General features: G+C 38.1%; 1 protein-coding gene across 2 annotated transcripts in view; it reads right to left on the bottom strand.

Annotated features, from left to right (window-relative positions):
- Positions 1–22,122, bottom strand: part of RALGPS1 (Ral GEF with PH domain and SH3 binding motif 1) — a 113,248-nt gene that overhangs the window by 22,623 nt on the left and 68,503 nt on the right. For both annotated transcript variants that reach the window (XM_075716205.1, XM_075716204.1), the window contains 3 exons: positions 14,259–14,396; positions 12,604–12,697; positions 3,080–3,147 (listed from right to left, as the gene is read on the bottom strand). In XM_075716205.1, coding sequence (XP_075572320.1) covers positions 3,080–3,147; positions 12,604–12,697; positions 14,259–14,396 — 300 coding nt within the window. The remainder of the gene's footprint in view (positions 1–3,079; positions 3,148–12,603; positions 12,698–14,258; positions 14,397–22,122) is intronic.

The following is a 22,122-nucleotide window of genomic DNA, read 5'->3' as shown; positions in this document are numbered from 1 at the left end:
GGAGAACTGAACTGATGACTGCCCTTATGGGCCAAGAACCTTTAAGTATACCTTAAGATCACTATATTCAGACTCCTATACCTTAAACTTGACTGGAACATTAAACTACTCCCTAAACTATTTTGAGATCATTATAGCTTACTGACTGCAAAGGATTTACTCCTGGCACACAACGGTTGAAGTAGAAATAATCTCAAACTGTAATTTGAATCCAAATAAAGTTGACCTGAATACCTTCGAATGTGCCTTTTTTAATTCTCCATGGTCAAATATCTCATTACTGATATTTCAGTATTTTAGCTCGAATTATTCAAGACTAACATATGCTATATTTCTATTTATTAATGCTGTGAGATAAACAATAAATTATTGTCTTCATGCTTAGTTAAATTCCAATTTCAATTCATGCTAACTTACTTAACTAACCTTCTCCAGGAATCAGTTTAGGTTTTTTTTTCCATAAAGTACACTGGATTCCCTTCAGTATTATTTTTGCAGCCACATAGGTGCAGGTCACTGAAAAATTCATGTGGGTATTGCAAAATGCTGGTGGCATTCCTTGTCTGACTGGCAGTAAGTGAGAACTCCCTAGCTGAGCAGGAAATACAGCAGTGCACAAGCATGTCAAGCTTTCAAAGGAAACGCTAACAGAAGAATGGAGCAATAGCAATGACTCAAGACTTGGTTTCTAGTCACCATATTAATTCTTACTCTGAATAAGGCAACCTTAAGACCATATAGGGGCACTGCAGATTCAGTGGGGAAAGTTCACTCTCTCCTAATACTGCCAGGTACCAGACAATCACATATTCAATTGGGTAGGTACTACTGAACATTGTCCCGATCGGTATTTGTGGACTCCAGCTGAGCTCACTGCAGTATAAAGCCATATTACTTGCCTGGCCCAGGAGAGTTCAAAGTTCTTGTTTCTAAAGAAATGTTAACATCAAAACCCTAGCGTAAAGCATTTAAACGTGAGCAATACGAAGTGAAAGTCAGAAAACAAAAAAGTTCACTCATATGTCTGCTTTACATATGTAAGATATAATCATATGAAAGGCAATAACTTAGTTTTAAGTTTCAAGTATGAAAAAGCAAATCCTCACAAAAGCAAAATCAAGTATTACATGATGTGGTGGGTTGACCTCGGCCGGCTGCCAGGTGCACACCAAGCTGCTCTATCACTCCCCTCTTCTGCAGGACAGGGCGGGTAGAAAATAAGATAAAGAAAAACCTCGTGGGCCGAGATAAAGGCAGTTTAATAAAGAAAAGCAAAGGCTGCATGCGGAAGCAAAGGAAAACGAAAAAGAATTTGTCCTCTACCTCCCATCAGCACGCAATGTCCAGCCACTGCCTGGGAAGAGGGGCCTCAGCACTCACAGCGGTTGCTTCAGAAGACAAACACCTGAACAACAAGCGCCCAAATGCCCCCCTGCCGCCCCGTCTCTTCGCTTTGACTGCTGAGCACGTCATACGGTGCGGAATATCCCTTTGGCCAGCTTGGGTCAGCTGTCCTGGCTGTGTCCCCTCCCAGCCTCCTGCCCACCCCCAGCCTTCCGGCCTTTCTGGGTCGGGGGGGAGGTTTGGTGAGGCAGCCCTGATGCTGCGCAAGCACTGCTCAGCAGCAGCCGAAACGCTGGTGTGTCACCAACACCTTTCTAGCTACCCCTACAGAGCACGGCACTGAGAGGGCTGCTGTGGGGGAAATTAGCTCCATCTCAGCCAGACCCAATACACATGTCTGTACAAAGAAAGTATTAATTAAGAACTCCCTTTGAACTTACCTAGTCAAAAAAAAAAAAAAAAAAAGTCCTCCTGTGAACTACTTCCTTCTATTTTACACAGCAATTAATAACACTGAGCATTAAGGGGGGAAGGGCAGAACACCTTCCTGAAGAAATATTTTCTTCCAAGTTACTATTTCTCTACATTTTATTTCTTTTTCCTTAGAACTGTATGGACTGAAGAGCAGGCCAAATGTTTATCTGACTCTGGGAATAGCATTCACGATCTTGAAATAAACAAGCGGTTCCCTATAAATGACTGGCCATTTGACACTTAGAAAGGGTTTCACAGCAGCCAACATGAAGAGCTGGGAGGTAGAGGAAAAACACTTGTATTTATTTCTCTCCTTTCATATTCAGCATCTTCCTTTTTCTTTCTTTCATTCACATTGTCTCTCTCTCTCATTTGGCGAGAAGAAAAGACTGTTTGAATGCCAAATGAAATTGCCTGTCACGTGTGGTCTGGACCCCTTGGGCTTTTTTACATTCACACATGGTTCAACATAATGAGACAGAAAATTGGCCATTCAGGTTTAAGGGATTAAAATAGAACAGCTTTTGAGATAATGGCTCCTACAGTAGTAAGTACATTTCACATAGCCTGTCTGTTCATAGGGATTAATTTCAGACGTACTGTGCTGTAGTTGGGTCTTTAATCTCAGCAGAGAAAAGTCCAATATATTTTATGCTACCTATTAAAAATGTGAAACCTACTAATAAATCATCTTAAAAATGCTCCTCTCTGCCATCCACGCAAACCTGTTCTCCAGAAAGGCAAGTAACAGTACATCCCTCCTCTACAATCTCTGCAATTAAGTTTTACTTCTGAAATCAAATTCTTTTCTTTCACGGTAAATGGATTTGTTTTGCCTTGTCAAATGAATGCCGATATGTGTGAAATTAATCTTGGTATGTGGGATATAATTTATTACTGTAAGAACCTCTGAGGATAAGTATCATAAAGGAAGAAAATTATTTAAGACAAAGGACAGTGCTAACCCAGTACAAGCTGGTTATGTAGAAATTTGCAATAAAAATCAGATGATCTAAAACTACCAGAGGAGTGCTGTTCTGGACCAAGGTTGTTCTGAAACTGGGCATACGCATGGAAAGGGATCAGTTCTCTGACAGCCCTTACAAGATAATTCTGTAATTGCAACAAAAGCCCTTACTTGCAACTAATTAATTCCTCCAAAACCCCTCTGATATAAAATGGGTTTTCCCATATACTTCAGTGGACGATTTCTGTAATTAAAATTATTTCCTTACTCAAATTTTCAGATGAAATTTTATACCTGCAAGATCTTCTTTGGAGGAAACCAGTCGAGGAGAGCTGTTACCTGGCTCAATTCTTAATGATAATCTGGAAAAACAAGTTTTTAGAGAAATTAACAAAAAAATTTTCTCAATAAAAGTTGAAAGAAACTGAAGAAAGTAATTATTTTGGCAGTGGTAAGCAGGAATTTTACTTTGTTGGAAGCGTAGTTATTTATTTTGTTATGTAACAAAACAATATTTTTTTCCTAAAGTAATCACTACCTGTTAGATCCAAGAAAGAAACTGAGGTTAAGTCTATGAAAACAGAAATGGAAATTGATATTTTATACTCCCTATCAGTGTAAAAACATAAGTTCATATAGTCTTTCACCTGAAAAACAACCCTTCCAAAAGTTAGTAAATTCAGATACAAACCTACTAGCAAACATTTTATTCCCTCTCTGCATGAAAAGTGAATTTATTCTGTGACCATGTGAAAATCCGCACTCAGAAATAGCTATTTTGAAATATTAGTTACTATGACTTCTAGAAAAGGCGCTAAGTGGGTAAAGTGACGAACATTTAACAGTAAAAGAAGATAATTACAAGAAAGTTATAATATTATATGCCCCTCTGCCTCACTCCATGTGTTTTATGATGCACTCACTGTTGCCTTATCTCAGCACTCCAATACGTCTTGATCTTCCAGTGCATATGACTTCTGCCACTTCTCAAGTTTACGCACTCTTAACTTGACATTCATGGGTCCTTTGTTCTGTACCAGTTTGACAAAAAAGTATGGAGGACTACAATATTAAGTAAATTTTAATGGAATAGGCATAAAACTAAAGGAAGTAACTCCTGTCATTGCACAGCATTAAACACGCAAAAAAGTTGTGAAGGTTTCAAGCTACAGGCTGCAGTACTCCACTGTATACAAACACCAGTGGAAGTCTTTTTAACTTCCGATAAAAACATGCAATGGGGCAGGAGGGAGGAACCTATGGCAACTTTTCAAAATATCACCTATGGCTTAACTATCACTTTCCTTACTACCTTGTCTTTCACGGACACAGAGTTTTATGGGGAATACCTTCCAGTCCATTCTCCACAGTACTCAAACACTGTCAACTATGTTTCAGTGTGAAGTTAGTTAACAAACTGATGGTCCCTTTTCATGTTTTAGAATTTCTATTCTTCTGATAGTACTAGATTCTTTTAACTATCCAAAGTAACGTATTTCAAGTCGGTAATGAATCATTCCTTTCCAGACTATCTTTTCTTTCTGTCAGTATGATTTCCATGATGAGGAACAACAGTGACAACATGCCTCTCCCAGAAGCCAACAATGAGAAAGTTACAATAATATAACTCAGTGCACGATTCAAATGTTAATCCTATGTGAACTCCTTTCAGTATGGAAAAATGGCAAAAAAACTTCATGAAGTCCTTCCCTGTAAATAGAGACCTACTGTGTGAATTTATCTTCCATGCCTGTAGAAACATTCCAGTTGCATCCCTTGCACAGTAGTTACTCCTTTGTTCATTTTTAAGGCTGATCTGTTCCTCACTATATTAGAGGTTTATTGTTCCCATACTGTGAGTTTGATTTTTGTGCAGAAAAGTTTTTTTAAAAAATGTTGGTTTTAAGAATCTCCTGCAGAGCTGTGCTGTTTACAGGTATTGAGAAATTTGGGTATTAAGCTCATTATACTGGGTTAGCTCATACTCGACGAACCAAAGTCCTTATGCAAAACAGAACACTTATTTCCACTTGTTTCACACAACAGTTCTTCTCCAAACAGAAGCAGACAACCCTTCTCCTGCTAACCCATCACTGTTCCACAATTGCTAATTTCTTGCTTCTGTTTCTGTCTGTACAAGGGAGCTGCTACCTACCCTTCCCCAAACGTGGTAACTGCATGTTTTAGTTTCTGCCAGCTTTGAGGAACTCATCTCTGATGCTCTTTCCTTAACCTGTTATCACATAAATGACTCAGTCCCCTGTGGCAACAGCCACTATTTATTTGGTCACTGTGGAAACATTTGTCTAATAAGCCCATTGCAAAAAGATATGACTGCAATTCAGTCCATGTAAGCAAGTATCTTCTCCCTTTTACAGTGACGTGATTTGTAATGCATTCCTCCTGAAAATTTCTTGCTTTGTTAGACTAAAAGGAATTTAAATCTGTATGGAAAGATTACAGATGAGACTCTTAAGCACGCTGAACTGAATCGTGCTCATTAAGCAGGTCCAGTCTATCATTTCACACAACTATTTACAGAATCGGGTATTTTTCAGAGCAATTGTGGCAGGACTACCTTACATACCTGAGGAGGCCACAATTCACTTGTCCAACTTTAATTTTTTTTTTAATCAACCTAATTAGCTTACTATCTATTAAGCTCCAAGACCCAGTACAACTCTTACATGTCTGAAAAACAGCACAGGTGAAATGCTGCTTATGAATATGTACATAAGGGGAAGTGCCACGACCTGCTATCAGATTTACGGCAAGAGCATTCCTATACCTTCCTTAGTGACCAGAACATCTGACAAAAGCAAGTAAGATCAACTTCCATGCAACTACTTGTACTATACTATTTCTCTCTTTCTGTTAAAAAATATTCATGTAAAGAAGAAATGGAGAAGATAACAGCAGAAAGTGAGACCTAACACTTTTTATGCCTTTAACAAGATTTTAGAAAGAGGCATGGTATCATTATACAACCCAGAAAGCACCTGTGGTGTGTGCTGCACTTAAAGGTTCACTGACAGAGCAACAGGTGAGCCTTCAGTGCTATAAAATGAGATTACATCACTCTCCACTGGTCATCTCTTTAGAAAACGTAAAGTTACGTAATGTTGTTTATCTGTTTGGTTATGTTAAACTACACTCTGAAATCTTAGCCCTTGCTAAGTCTCTGACAGTTTGGTCAATGACTTCATCAATGCCAGAATTCTGTAACAAAAACACAATTTAGCTATTCAATTTAGGAAAATACAGGATGTATTAGAAGAACAACAAATAAATAGGAGCCTAAATTTGAGTTTTGAAAAATATAAAATACTCATGCTGACATGTTTAACAAAATATTTAAAATAAACTGTGAGAAAAGAGAATATATTCTGACAATGAGACGTCATTCTTGGACCACCCTCTCTCCTCTTCCCTCTCTCCCCCAGAAGGCTGGAAACAATCAAAACCATCTTTATTTCAAAGAAGAGATACTGACAGTCAGCACAGTTTCAACCAGTCTTGGCTTGTTTATCACCACCTGAATTAATTTTTGCAATTCCTCTGACACTGCATTTTCCACTGAGAAGCACAGGTTACATGCATGCACACACATGCTCACCTGCTCTCACCTTGCTACATGTGCATACAGTTATGCCAGCAGCATGAGCAATGTCTCCCAACAGCACTCACAGAGTCAGAATCTTCGGCCCCTCAGAGGCTTAGTGTAATACTATCAATAGGTCTGTGCAGACTTCGACGCCTGACGTGCTTACAACCAACATTCATCATTCGTATCCATCACATACCAGATTATATTCTCACAGCTCACTGTCCCCAATGATGTTCACTAGTATTACTACAAGTAAAAAACTACCTTTGCTCCAGCATGCCTAATAAAGCACTCATAACGACATTCTCTTTTTTGTGTTTGTACCTGTATACGATCAGAAATTAATCTTATAAGTCACTATATTTATCTAATATCACAGCACTGTTATTTTTCTTTTTTTTTTTTTTTTCAGGAATTCTTTTCAAAAAACAGTATCTTTACCATGGTGAGGAAGCCTAGTCTTAGTGCAAGGTCTAAGTGCTGACACATTAAATTTCAACATGCCAAAATTATACAGCAAGAGTTCAGCTAAGAGACATGCCAGGATAAAGCCTACATATCAACCCCAGAAACTGCCCATTAGAAACTGAAATTCCAAAACTGAGGAGTTAGTATTAAAATTCTAAGGTGAAACAAAAACTAGAAGTAAAATCTCTAGGAAAAATCAGCATAGAGATTTACAGAATTAACAAACCACCAATTTACCTTTGGCAATTAAGACAAAGCTTTTAAAGAACAAGGCATAGGGGGAGTATGTGAAGGCTTTGTTCTTGGACAGTAAAAAGATGGACATAAACCATTTATTTGATTTTTAAAGCCTCATACTCAAAATATTTTCTGGAACATGTTAGGGCTGGTAAAGAGCTGTTAGGGCTCTGTAAAGCAAGCTGGACCTCTATCCCAACCTAGTCTTAAATAATACTCTGCTACTGAGTGCCACCATATAGCTCATTTAAGAGTAACCTTCCTGACAAGCAGGAAAAGAGGAACCTAACATAATGCAGAAAATAAAATAGGTAGCCAGTCTTGAACATAGTTCTGTTTCATGGGAGTGAGCTCTCCAGTACGGGATGAAACTAGTGCTAGGACAGTAAAGCTACTTTTACTCAGTTGTCCTAATATTAAGCAAGTGAATGAAGACAGAGAATAGCCTTACATGAACAAGAAATTCAGCTGTTCCTTGAGGAGACTGAACAGAACTTTTTCATCTTTCTTAAGACAAGGAAGATCTAAGTTGCAATAAAGCAGTGCAGTCCTCAAAGCTGTCACTCAGGGCATTTCTGACAAGTATTTGTGTACGAAGCAACATGGGTCTGACATATCCGAAACATTCTGGGCTGCCTGTGCAGCACTTAAACAGTAGGTCCAACAGCTTCTGGAAACTCCACTGTCCCTGAGAATGTCCTGTGGAAGAGGCAGCCATGTCACAACTATAGCTACTGATCCATACGGCCACTGGATCACTAGAGATCTCAGACTGACAGTGAAGGCTTCCCCCTCCCCCTGCCTTTGACAACAATTCTTGGTGGAAAAGGTCCAGGGAATACAGCTGCCTAGGAGGCCTGTTTAAGATGGACTGAGGCCAAGGTCCACTGTCATAGGTACTAATATTTTAAGCACCCGCCACACAATTCCTGTTACCATGAGACTAAAAACAATATGGTGCAGCTGGTACTTTCATAGCAGCATCATTGTTAGGAATCAGTATAATGTTTTAATTGCCTATTAATTTCTCTTGGATGCTTTCCCATAGCATCCTGCCTATCTGAATCTAAATTTGAACTGATTTTTCTGTAAGTCATCTTACTAGCATATTGGAATATCAGTGTCTTCTCTAATATGCTCTAAAGAACTGAATTATATGTGTAGACAGCAGCCTACAGAATGGGATTCCAATCCTGATTGTCCTGTCCAGATAACATTGTAATACAAATAATAGCCTTCAAACCGGCTTTACTCAAAGAACAGCTGTGGAGAATACCAAGGCCTGACTTAATGATACCAGAAGGTCAGCAAAAAAAAATTGGTTTGGAACTGCTGCAAGGCATGGCAAGTTAAGAAAGGCTGTGGCATGGTGCTGCAATGTTTGGAATAGCACTGTCAAGCTCAGGGAAAAAAACTGCATTCCTGGGGACAAGCACTCTCCTCAGATCACTTCTTACACCCCAGGAGGAAGGAGATCCTGCAGCAGCTGCATCACGGTATCTCTGACGCCCACTGGCTGCCAGTCATGCCCTGAGATAGCAATGATTAGCAATGCATTTTGGGTAAAACTGGAAGGAATCCTGATGCTTTAGGTCCTATTTTTGCCCCCTTAGTCTTGTAACTAGCAAATGTTGTAATTTCTCGTCTTCTGCAGAGAACAGTATATGGGCTGAGCAAGAAAGATCTATTATTTTTAGGATGTGACATCATTGTCAGGGGTTTTCTGCAGTGTTCCTATTTGCTAACAAGCACAAACTTGCAAAGCAAGCAATTGGACTGGCACAAAAAATTGTAAAGAAAAGCTTTGTTTATATAAAGCGGCTGCCAAATTTTCCTTTTCAGTTTAACGGAGGTTCTCATTTGGCAAAACACGTGTTGGGATCTTGCCAGTACATTTGGGGCAACTATCTGCGCTTCTCTCCCTGACAGCCTGGTGCTGAGATAGTTCCGTTCTCCCTGCCAAAGGTCAAGCACACATCTCTTCAGAGTACGCCAACGCTGTCCCTGGCTCAAAGAGAGTGGTCACTGGAAAGAGAACGAGAGAGAAGATTCTTTCTTGCTATAGAAACATAGCACACTCTGCCTTCTTAAGGCTTACGGTTTCTTCTGGCATGGGACCAGAAAATGCTACAAAACTGAAGATCCATTAGGGAAAACTGAGAGGAAAATGCGCAATCAAATACTCAAAACAAAATCCAGAAACTTCTTATCAAATACAAAGATGGAAGAGGAATGACAGTTCTCTTTAAGGCTGGTTGTGTTTTGATGAATACAGACTTTAATTCTGATGAAACAAACATGGTAGAAAAAGGTCAAAGTTCTCCAGTGTATATAGACTGCAACAACTGTACTACGCCAAGAATCAAATGTTTCCCTCCTTGTGGAAGGAATCAAATGTTTCCCTCCTCTTGTGACTTCAGCCCAGTTTTTCCTTGCCATAGTGAAGCCTAGAAAGAAAACTGCTAAATTTGATCAAAATATTCTCACAAATAACTAGATTAAAAGAAAAAGTACTAAATGATCTTTAAGATACATCAAATAATCTCCAGCATTATCAGCAAGGCTGCTGCTGAAGTTAAAATTATTTTCAAATTTAAACCGGAATTACTCACGACTTGTAGTTTTTCCAAATATTATGTTATGGTATCATATACTTATAGAAACCACTCATATACTTATAGAAACCACTTGTTTAATCTATTTTTCCTAAGATATTGCAGTTCATGAAAGCTATTGTGTATATATAATGTTAACATTGATGCATCACCAGGAAACTCCATCTAAAAATGAAATTAAGCAACATGACTGGTTTCTTGAATCCAATCCAGGGGCTGTAAAGCCTACACTAACTACAATTCTTCACCTTTACAAATTACTACTCAGTTTAATTTTGCTCTATGTTCACGACTTTAACGAAGCATGGAAGTATGTGGGAAATTGGTAATTAATGACCATTTGTTAAATTTTAACACTGAGATTTAAATCTCAGACTACCCTTAACACAAGTCTTGGACTGCCTGACCTTTTCAAAAGGCTGTGTGCAATGCTCATGTTCAACGTGCATCTGTTGCACAATGCATCTCTATCTGCGAAACATATACAATGTCATGAGACTGAGAAAAGGAAGAACATATGCATTCTATCATCAGTACTCTGGCAGGAATTCTAATTCCATGAAGCGGATAAATTTTGCTATGAAAACATCATTCTTTTTTTCCAAATAATTTTCCTACAGAAACATCACTATCTTAGCATCTGTGATCAACCAGACACAAAAGCACAAGCCTATCCAACCATAGCCAAGTATGATCTTTTGCAGTGAACTACCCAACGCTGGCTCAGCTTCTTTTGCTGAAGTTTACCCTAAGCAAGGGGACAAATTTTGGACATTTTTTCTCTTTTTGAAGTATGTCCTGATAATAGTCGAAGAAGTTCCAAAAGAATACCTTGTCTGAATGGTTTTACTTTTAGAATTATTCTCTCAGGAAAAGCAAAGTTCCACACACATTTATCACAAGAATCCCTATTGACAGAGTTGGCTGAGGAACAGTACTGTGTGCACAGTGGCCTGAACCACAGCTAAGTGGAACAGCTTTGGCAGCCAGAGTTACCACCAACTGCAGTTACGTGCAAAATCGAAAAGACAAATCAGTTGACTCGTGCTATGCTCAAATGTGGTTTTTTTGTCTCTGTTATGGTGACACCTTTCTTTCTCTGAACTGTCTCAGTAGGATTTTGCATCTGTATGCCAGCAACATCAGCTATAACTGCAGAGAAATGTAGAATAGTTAGGATAGGTCATTCTTTATGTTCATATGTACATGACCCCACACTGGTAATACACAGTCTTCTGATTCACTGAATCTGCGCTTTTCTTTTCACAAACACTAACTGGCAGCCTTCATTTCATTAACTGATCACGTTTCAAGTTAAAACTATTTAATTATTTGTCTCACTACTCCGATTAAGAAGCCGTTCCAGAATTCCATTACTCTGATGGTTAGAAACCATATTTCAACATTCAGCTTCCACATTTTTGTATTCATTTATCCTTGTGCTACCATTACAATTTAGTTTAAATTGCTCTTTACCCTCCCTATTTTCTCCCAATACTGTTTATACACAGTGATTCTATTAACTAAACCTCTCCTCTTCTAGGCTAAACACAAACCTAGGTTTTTAAGTCTGGTGTTACAAGACAGACTTTATTTACCTGATTGCACCAACATTTTTTTAAACCCACTCTAAGCATGGATGGCTAGAATTGCGTACAGTAGTGCAGTACTCCACATAAGGTCTCACCAGCTCCTTTTGAAGCAGTAGTAACAATTTAATTTTTTTACAGAAACTTTGATAGGGAGTAGGGATGAATTTGTCTTTTCATGGCTGTATCTCACTTCTGACAGACATCTACTGATCAACATCGTAAATTATTGTTAGAATAAATATATAACATTTTGATTTTTGTGTCACTATCATTTTAGTCACCAGGCCATCTGATTCTTCCTTTGTGGTATCCCAATCATCTTCTACTTCGATGAACCCTTTCAACACTGTCTTGTTAGTGTATGGTTGAAATACGTTGAAATACGCACAAATTCTGAGACAAAGTTCTTAACTGAAGTATTTAATAAAACTGGTAACAAAACTGGTTTTAAAGAAGTTCATTAGCAGCCTTGCTCTCCAAAACATATTCTAAAATCTTTTATACCACTGTCATATTACTGAACATCTGGTTGCCTTGAATACTTTTAATGCTGTTCACCTAAATAGAGGCACTGTATTTGTCAATAGCTAATTATATAGCATTGCATCTACCTTGGCTGAGTTATTTAAAACCTTGGCCACTAGACCTATGATTTAACGTGCTAGTTCTTTCAGAATTATTGGCCAGGGATTATCGCTTCCTTTAACTGGAGCACATTCACATATGGACTCATGTGCTCTACGGCATCTATTTTACACCATTGTGTGGGTTAGCTCTTCTCCACCTCTTCTGTAAGCATTGCTCTAACATGCTTAAACCCCCAAAATCGTCAGGTTTATATCTTAAGTACCAGCTTATTAAAAATAGTAATTTGAAATTAGAAGATGTTTTTAATGTATTATTTACAATAGCATAGAGTCAATCCTGGACATCTTGGAGATGGCTTTAGGGTTCCTGAACAAAATTCCCAGAATACAACCCTCATGTAATAGAATAATGACTAGATTTTCATCTGCTTTCAACTTTTACAAAGATATTGCATTTTGAAAATTTGGTTAGAGTCATAAAGGAAGACTGTCATTCTGGAAAATTTGATTAGAGCCATAAAGGAAGACTGTCATTCTGGATTTTACTCAGGCATCCTGGTATTACCAGCTCCATTAATAAAATAGTAAGAACACCAGACAAACACCAAAACATCTTCAGCCAATGGCTTTTTGTTCAACTCTTAATCAAACTAACAGCCAAGTGACCTTTCCATTAAATTCCCCAAAATCTGAAGTAAAGAATAGTACTTACTTATAATTATCATCTTCTACAAATTTCTGAAGTTCTTCAATGTAACGGACAGACTTCAAATACTTCTGCACGTGGGGCAGTGTTGTAAGATGATCTGTGGAGTGTTCAAACAAAAAAAAAAAGAACATTCATGTCATCCAAAATTAATTATTCTTTCAGGTTTTTTGTCTCATTCTTATGGTTATCTTAATTGAAACAGATAATTTGAACCTTCCTAAATAAAAAAAAAAAATCAGGCAGAAATATTACTTTGACTCTAAGATGATGTTAAAGATTTGATTGAGCAAAAGTGATGCTCCGCTGTTAAAGAAAACACAGATGCATTTCATCATCATGAAAGCTAGTGGATTTTGTTATATGCTATCTCACAAGTGGAAGAGAGTTATTTGCTGCAAACCCTGCTTGAATTTTGTGCTCGCTGTTCTGGGGGAAATTAAAGCCTGCAGCCATGGCTGTTAGTGATTCTCATATGAACATGAAGTGAAGAGACTTAAAAATTACAATGCTGAATACCAAGACAGACAGACACTGATGCGTGGTGCATGGACAGGAACACACCTTGTAGTATCTAACTTAATGCTCTCGTAAAGACAACTATTTTAAAGGCAGGCATTATTCCAGAATATTGTTTCTTCAAGGCCATATTTTAATTCTCATTCTGATTTTAACAAAAGCACTCAAAATTAATGCATAGCAATGCAGGAAACCACCAAAACTGTAAAAAGGAAAGGGTCACTGAAATAATGAGGTTTCTTTGTCATTCGAAGTATTCAAAGACAAAATGAAACTCACAGTAAGAACACGATAGCTGAATAATCTAGCTATTCAGAATCATACGTTATTATGCCTAGTCCCTACCTTTAAATATTTCATAATACCGAAGCTGACAAAGGACAAGGGCTGGATACTTAAGCATACACAAGTAATTTATCACCTCATTTTCTCACAATCTAACATTTCGTTTCTTTCTATTCAACACTCTCCAAAACTGTAGCACTTAAACGTTCTGAATTAATTTAATTGTACAGCTGCTCTCAAGGTTTTCCAGCTTGTTTCATGTTTAAGCAATGAAAAGTCATGCTAAGTCACCAACAGTGCGCTGAGTATTTGTGAAGACTCCAAACCCAGCAATTTCTTGACATAAGGCTTCACTAACAGGCTAGAATTGCAGGAATGAATTTTAGAGTAAAATCTTGTTAACAAAAAGCAGCAGCCCCCTCATGTTCCTCACTTCATCAACAAGTGACGTATGTGGAAAAGCTTAACACGCAATTTAACAACTGTTAAGTTGTATAGATTGTTGTATAGATTGAAATATTTGTATTTCGTTTTGTAAATGTATCATCAGGATACTAGCAATAAAATGACAATGAAATGAACACATTCTACGCTCCAAAACATCATATCTACTGCAAAGGAAAGGAAAGGTATTAAGATAAGTTATAGTTATTACAATTTATAACAAATGCTTGTTTGCCTAATTGACCAGTAAGATTGAAACTGCACAGAAGTGGAAGCTACATCACTTACTAGTGTTCAACTCTACCAATGTCAGCCTCTTGCGTTGCCTTTACACAGCGCCGAAACCCGCTTTCACAATGTTGTACTAAAGAAATCTTAGTTAAGGCTTAATAGGTATAACAAAATTTACCAACCATAGTTACAGGAGACTTGCAAATCAGCTATTATTCGGAGAATATTGTTCATTTGATTGGATCTTTGTTCGTTCTCCATAATGCTGCCTGAAGCGGGATATGCAGAATCAATGTAGATTAAATCCAAGAGATAAATTCCTGAAACAAACAAATCAATCAACCAATTGATCTAGTGTTTCAAACAGAAATAGTTGCATTATTTTTAGTGCATGTAACAGCCAGCAACTATTTACCCCCACTGTGGTCTGGGCCCATTAAACAAAGGAGAGCTTACAATTTGCATGTTGAAAAAATTCATAATTAGCACTGGAGTTCTATGACACCTCTTAAAAAAGGACAGAAAAGATTTTCCTCATGTGCACTTATATGGGCTAATGTCTACTATGAGCAACTTGCAGGATGGTAACAAGGACGCTGAAAAAAGAAAGAGTGACAGCTGCCCCGAGCTGCTGGTGACAGCAGAGGCAGTCTGCGTGGAGCTGACAGCAAGCACAACAGCCTCTGGCCCACAATGAAGAGTTCAGCGCTGCACTGCAGTGCCTTCTAGGTCTGCCACTATTTACTACGTTAAGACATTACTGCATGTTTTGGCTGAGGCTCCAGGCTGCATCTGCTAGAAGACAACAGGAGATGATACTTAGTTTTTGATTATGTGATGATTTAAAAAAGCATAAAGAAAAGGTTTTTGTTTATTAATTTCTTAATTGAAAAAATGGCATAGTTGTTTGCCTAGGCCCAGATTTCTCAGTAAATATGGAAAGACAGTGATTATTGTAGTTGCCAAAAACGTTGACTGTTCTTATTTGTATTGCAACTGCTTTTTATCAACACATGCCATTCAGTTTCACACATACCGTTACGATTTGTAGCGGGCTTCTTTTACAGCCCTAGAACAGTTAGAAAGCAATCACAAATGAAGGGAAAAATACTGACTGGGAAGTACATACAATATACTATTATCAAGTTTGAGAAAACTGAATCATCACTGACATTGCCTAGAAAGTTTTAGTTTTTAACTCTGGGAAACTGAAAGATAGTTCTGCAACACAGTCTTGCAAAACTCATGAACGCTACTATGAAAGCATACAGCAAGGCTCATGCTCGTCTGTTTACTTCAGCAACTAACTGAATGCATTGAAGATGAGGAAGAGTAGCACTCTTGCCTTTTGTGAGGATACTTTGATCAGTTTTACTATTTCAATGGTATGAATGCAGAGAAAGAGTACGGAGGCTCTGACTGTGTGTGTAAAATTAATTTATTTTAGGACTTCTAACTATGCTCTCTATTGATCAGGCCTTGGGCGCAGATCCTAGGAAGGAACAAAGTGGTAACGCACAGCACTTCATCTCGTAGGGAAGTGAAGAGTTGGTCTGCGGAGGCAGAGTTATACCAATACACTCTGTCATCTCCAGCGTGTCCTTGGCCACACGGGCACTCTGTGACTTAGACCTTCTGAAATAATGAGGACTGAGCTTGGTGTGAATGCTGCATCCAAACAGACTGACTAGAAATCACTGTATGTGCTCCATTCAGAGATCACTGCAGCTGTTGCTACAGTGTCTCAAAAACATTATCTCAGTCTGACTTTTCTTTAAAGGACTACTCAAACATTTAGGGTTAGCTAAAAGGCACACTTTAATATATTCCTAAACTATTCTATGAGCTGTGCAGGGAAGTTAGTGCTTCCTTCTTGCATAACAAAGAAAGGAACATTCTTTTGAGCAGGAAAATAACTTGTGCAGCATAAAAATCTACCAGATTTCCACATTAGATTTTCCATACTGGTTTTTGAGCATGTTTGTAATTAATGACTCCCCCTCTACCCCATGTTTTTTTGCCCTGCCTTGAAAAGAGCACTCTTAGTTTCAGGAAAAGAGCTAGCTGGTACACTTTCACTCTTCCAGCTTTAGAACACTCAATTTTCTCAATAAATTCCAGCTATTAAAACAACAGGAAATGCAACTATGTTAGTCAAGAACAATTTTTTAAAAGGTAAGGAAAGCCACTAAAATGAAATGCATGGAGCACACCTAAGCAACACACTCCTGATAGAATTTCAGTATGCTTGCATTAATTACTGATAATAATCAGATCTTTGGAAGTGTATTAAGTTTGTGCAGTGAAAATGAATTATTTTTATGTAATCTCCTGGTAGTAAGTATGCCTTAAACTTACCTGGATTAAAAAAAAAAAAAAAAAACACTGGAAATAAGATTTCCACCTGGGAAAATACAAATTCTTTCCTGAAATTAAAATGTTCTTATGCGTTCTCTAGTAATGTCTCATTACTATCATGTAGAGCTGTAAGTTACAGACCACCAGCAATAGTCTAGCAAATTAAAGAAAAGCCATGTGGCTTACTAAGGTTCTTCTTTACAGCTTATGAAAAAAAAGAAAAAAACCCAGACATGGCAATTTTGTTAGATTTTACTAAGTACTGAGTATCTGCATGAGCAAAATCTTATTCACATGTTGAGTACACCCCACAATTCACTATTACATAATTTTATAGCTCAGATTCAGTCTTGCTGTGGAATTTTGCATCTCTCAAGTACTGTCTCGAAGATCTCCATTAACGTTTCTGCTCTGAGACTTAGGAATACATTATGGAAATCCCTTGCAAGAGTTTTTCTCGCTACTGCTGTGCTTGCTACATATCTGTTTCTTCAGATCTCTGCCACCTTAACAAGTAAGTGGCTCATTGCGTCACACTGGATTATGTCCAGCATTAGCCAGGCTGCAAGCGCCTACCTAATTTCTTTAGTTTTTAGCCTATTCATTCATGCATTCTGGAAAAGCCTTCCACTGCTTAGGGAGGAATGGGTGAAGAAATTATATGAACTGTCATTGAAAAATGAAGAAACAGACACAGATGCAGTGGTAAGCAAGAACAAACTTGGCTCGTTATGAACTGTTAATGCTTTGCTAGGAAACCATAAGGCTGTGACTAACCTGTCTCTCAAGCCCCCACCAATCTGTGAATTTGGACTAAGAACGAACCACATCCCTGTCAGACCCACTGATATGACAGATAAGAGAGTGCTCCAGTGGCCAAAGGTAACTTGATAACCCCAACAAAACCAAAAAGGATGTTTAGTCCTTATAAATGAGTGGAACAGAGTTGGATTAACAACAGAACAACATACAAGCTGACTGGAAATTCCAGTCACACTGGAGGGAAAACAAAGAAAAAAGATGCTTCAAAATCAGGTCAAGTTTTACAGTCTAGTTTAACTTCCTTCACTGGTCCAGACCATTCCTTTAAAAATTTTCTTCCCATATTAAAAATGCTCTCTCTTGAAGAAGTAACATATCTCATAGATATGTCTATAGCTCATAAAGGAGAGGTTCATCTGACTTAGACTACCTCAACGCTTTTAGCTTAAGAGCAACCTGGGGTTTAGTACCTTCTAAAAACCATTCTGAACTTGTCTTCATTTCCATCTCTAAACATTTCTAGCTCTAGAAAGACAGAACTGTGTATCATTAAAAAAGTTATGTATATTTTCAATAACTGTTTTATTTGTTTTATTTTCTAACAAAAAGAGCCTCCATTTTTGTAACCTGTATTAGTAGTTCAGGGTTCTGGACCTATGGATTAAGTATGCTGATATGCTTCTATTGCTCTCGACTACAATAATATCCCAAGCCAAAAGATGAGTGACATTTAAAGGAAGAGGGAGTCATTGAGTTTGCTTTCTCTGTGTACTTTGAGTACAGCTCTGTTAACTATAGCAGTATATTTTTGTCTCTGTGTCCACGTGCTTGGAAACTGTGGAAAATCAGATCTTCACTTAAGAGTATTAGCTGAAAAGGCCAGCATGGTTACTTTTGTACATTTATACGTTATCGTGCACAGCATTTTAAGTCTAAGAGATCACAGTTAATTCCCCAATAGATTGCCTACTGATAACTGTAACAAAAGTTATTTTTGATGGCTGCTGGTGCTTGCTGCCACCTTTATGTTAAAAATCCTACAGCATTATTCTTTACATTTATCACTCCTTACATGTTGCCTAGCTTCCACATCCCCGTATTTCCTCAGCTTTGCAGGAAGACTAGCAGTCTCTGCCAAGTATGTCAGTGAACTGCATGTGCATATACTCTGTAAGTAACCTATCGAATGACCTGAGCTTGACTGTTAAAGAAATAACCTAGAAGAAATCAGCTCTCCTTTGGGCACAAGGTTTTTCCCAGTGTGGCCTGAACACAGCTTGTCCCTCTTCTGCATGCTCATTCCATTCTCCCACTCTCCTTTCTGGTTTCTTGGTTCAGATTTGACTGGTCTTTGCTGTTTATAAGAATGCCTGTATTAACAAAGTATATAAAAAAGCAGGGGGTGGAGGGGGTGGGAAGACAAAAAAAGACTTCATCTGTTTAGAAGACAATTTCCTACAGGTTTGTCAAGATCACCAACACCTGCTCTTCCTTTGTGCTTTCTCACTCTTGTGAAAGTTATGGGCACACGTACTAGTTTATTACATCTCACAGAAGATTTCCCAGCTCTCAGATTTCACAGCTCATATTAGATTTCACATGTCATACTAGAGAAACAAACTACAGAAACATCAGTAGCACCTTGGTCCTGCTTATATCTGCTTTGTTTCCACATCCCAGTCTTACTTACATTTTTGCGGGGGGGTGGGGGGAAACAACAATCCAAACGCCAATTCCTACTTTCAGCTCTTCTGAACTTACCTATTACAAGGGGTCCAACCACACTGGGAGCTGCTTCAGCCATCATCCACCACACAAGAGTTACTAACATTTACACACTGCCAACATGGAGCAGGCACCTTGCACATCAGAATGAAGGAAAGAACCCCGATTTCCCCAGTACTGGAACGGCTCTGCCCGACGCAGAGTAAAAGCAGACTGAGTCACCAAGAGTTCTCCATGACCTGGAGATCCTAACTAGATTTAGATTCCATATAGCAGCTCTTCACTGTCCTCTCCTGTCAAGCAGCACATCAAAATGTTGTCAGAGTAAAGGCTATAAAAATTCTATTTGCTCAGACCCTCTACGCTGCCACATGCCTCATGGCAGCCTGGTTCAAGGCTGCTTTCTATTTTGAGCAAGTTTGCAGCCATTCTCATTGGTATCAAGGGTACAAGCACCCTCTCAATCTGTATCAGTACTCATAAGCACTTCTTCAGGACAAACAGTAAATTTTCCAGGACAATATACAGATGAGGACCAATGAGACACACGAGCAACTAAAAGGATGGGGGGCGGGTTATCACAGGTCCTGTAAATTCCAAATAAAAGTGTAAGGAAATGGGCTGTTTGTGGGTAGTGGGGTGCAGGAAGAAAGAAAGCAAACTGATAGATGCCAACAAAAAATTAAACTGAATGTAACATGCTGGAATGTAACAGGACATATTCTTTGTAAATACACATCAAGCTACCCCTTTTCAATGGTGTTCCTCTCCCTCCCTCCTTTTAAAGCAAGAAGGACAATTAGTTTTTTATGGTCTTTTTTTAGTGTTACCAGCCTTCATCTGGGCAGTGGCATTTTGAACTCTTCTATATATATGATGTGATAATAGGGATAGATGAGAATCAGTTTATTTTGCTCAGAGGAATCACAAAATTATTCCCTTCAGCAAAAGACTTTATGACCTGCTTCTCAAAGGAAAGGCTCAGGGTTGCCATATGCCAAAGAAAACACACAGCGCTAGCTTTTCAAACCTTGGCTTACATTTGTGCTACTGTGCACTGAAAAAAGCTCTCTAAGATGTGAAGCCACCAGGATATTTTCCAGAGGGTGAGCTCATGGGCAGCTGCTTCCACAGGCTAAACATTTTCCAGTGATACTGACTTTTCTCCATTGTTACTAGAACTAATTTTGCAGCTGGATATTGAATGTGGACAACACAGTATTCATTAGTTTATGGTATCATGGAAATAATAACACAGACTAAGGAAAAGCATAGCCAAATAATCCAGGACTAAATTTATCAATGGAAATCACACTGTGTAAAGGGGACTGATTATTTTTAAATTGGCAAAAAGAACTATAATACCTAGCTCTTAAATTTTTATTGCAGAGCTCAAACAAAGCAGTAATATTACTGACAGTTTAAAGACCGGGAAACTGAATTACAAGAAAAAAGTGACCTTGAAATGTAGTAGTCAATGCCACCCAGATCATGCATTTTGAGTGCTCCATCCACCAGAGAATAACTTCCAAGGCTAAATTTTATTGAAAAGGTATTTATGGAGAACTGCAGTGTTCAGCAGGATGCAAACCTAAGTCTGTATATTTGTGTCTTGATTCACAGTTAAGCTTCTCCTATTATTTCTTTATTCAGTACCCAAGGCTTCTGAGAAAGAGAAAATAGCACTGAGGCAGATAATAAATAAGCATACTTTGGAGTTGATGGGTACTAATAACATGCTCTTAAGAAAAATAATCCCAAGGCTTCTGAAATCAGTGGTTATTCAGCTTCACCCAATTCTGATGAACCTCAGCTCAAGCATTTAAGTTTTAAAATTTTCATGAGGTATGGTGTACGATTTGTTCCTCATTAAGAAAGACTGACATAACATGCTATGAAAGGCAAAATACTTTCAGTCCAGTAAATCACATGTACGAAGTTATACCAATGAGAAAAGCTGAGATGGTATTACTTTAAACCGCAGTAGCAGAAACAAGTGGAAATCTGTTCTTTTAAGGCATTTGCCTGGAAGTCAGAAAATCTGGGTTCAAATTTTCTGTTCTGTCACAGATTTCTTTGACCTGGGCAAGTTATTGTTATCCTCTATTTTCCACGAGTTCAGTGAGATGAGATAGCATTTCCTTGTCAGAAAGACTTCATGAAAATAAATATTATGACTGGGAAGACTTAACAAAAGTGGGGCTTAAATTCCTTACAGAAAAAGATCTAATGATGTGCAGCCTGTAGAAGGAGCAGCACCATTTATTCTTAATCAAATCTCTTTTGGGGGTTTACGACAATTTGCAGGCACAAGGTGTAAGCCAAAGCTTACAGCACCTAAAATTGTCTCACAAATACACACTGTTGCAAAACTGACCATAAAAAAAACCAGTGCAGTTAAAGATTGAAAACTTGCATCATTCTCAGTTGTGTCTTTTTTTTTTTTATAATGGTTATGAAACTATAAAATAGTAGGGCTAAAAACCCCAAAATTAAGTGGTTAAAGCACACCACTACTGCATACTTGACATATACTTTAGTGCATAGTGCTCTGCTAAGCGTCTGTGCAATTCTGCAAATGTAAATAAGTTAGGAAACAGCTAGTGTATGGTATTTTTGTTAGTCAGACATTCACTACTTTGCAACAAAGAAAATTAGCTGATGGGGAACTATTTCAGATTAGCCTGGGGACTTCAATTTGTTATTCTTACTTAACACTTTAATCAAGTACTGTAATAACCTTCCACATTTGTTTGGTAAATGGTACTGTTACTGTGACAACCATAAACATGCTATAAGAGGAGGAAAAAAAAAAAGTTAAATGTTTTAATGAACAAATTTAGTTCCCTACTTATCATCACGTACACTTTCTAAAGATATTCACAAACCAGAAACCCCTGAATGCACATATACTGCAGTGTAACATGGATGTCTGGGTATACAGCATTCTTTTAGTACAGGAAAGCAGTGTCTACAAGACACGCAGTAGCTGGCACGCATAACAGAAGGGAACCTATGGAAAGTAATTATTTTTCCTTTTTTCTCCCCAAAAGTTGAATAATGACACTGGTTTGATAGGAAAACCAGAAGAGACAAAAATGTTTCCAATTTGTAGTCAGCTATATTTATGAAAGCCTTTTCCCACATACAGTAGTGTGGTTGTATCATACTAAATAAATCAGAGGACACAGAGAAAGCAAC

This window comes from Pelecanus crispus, chromosome 9 (assembly GCF_030463565.1).
Source record: "Pelecanus crispus isolate bPelCri1 chromosome 9, bPelCri1.pri, whole genome shotgun sequence".
Classification (NCBI taxonomy): domain Eukaryota; kingdom Metazoa; phylum Chordata; class Aves; order Pelecaniformes; family Pelecanidae; genus Pelecanus; species Pelecanus crispus.
Note: the sequence above shows the minus strand (reverse complement) of the source record. Positions and strands in the feature narration are given on the sequence as shown.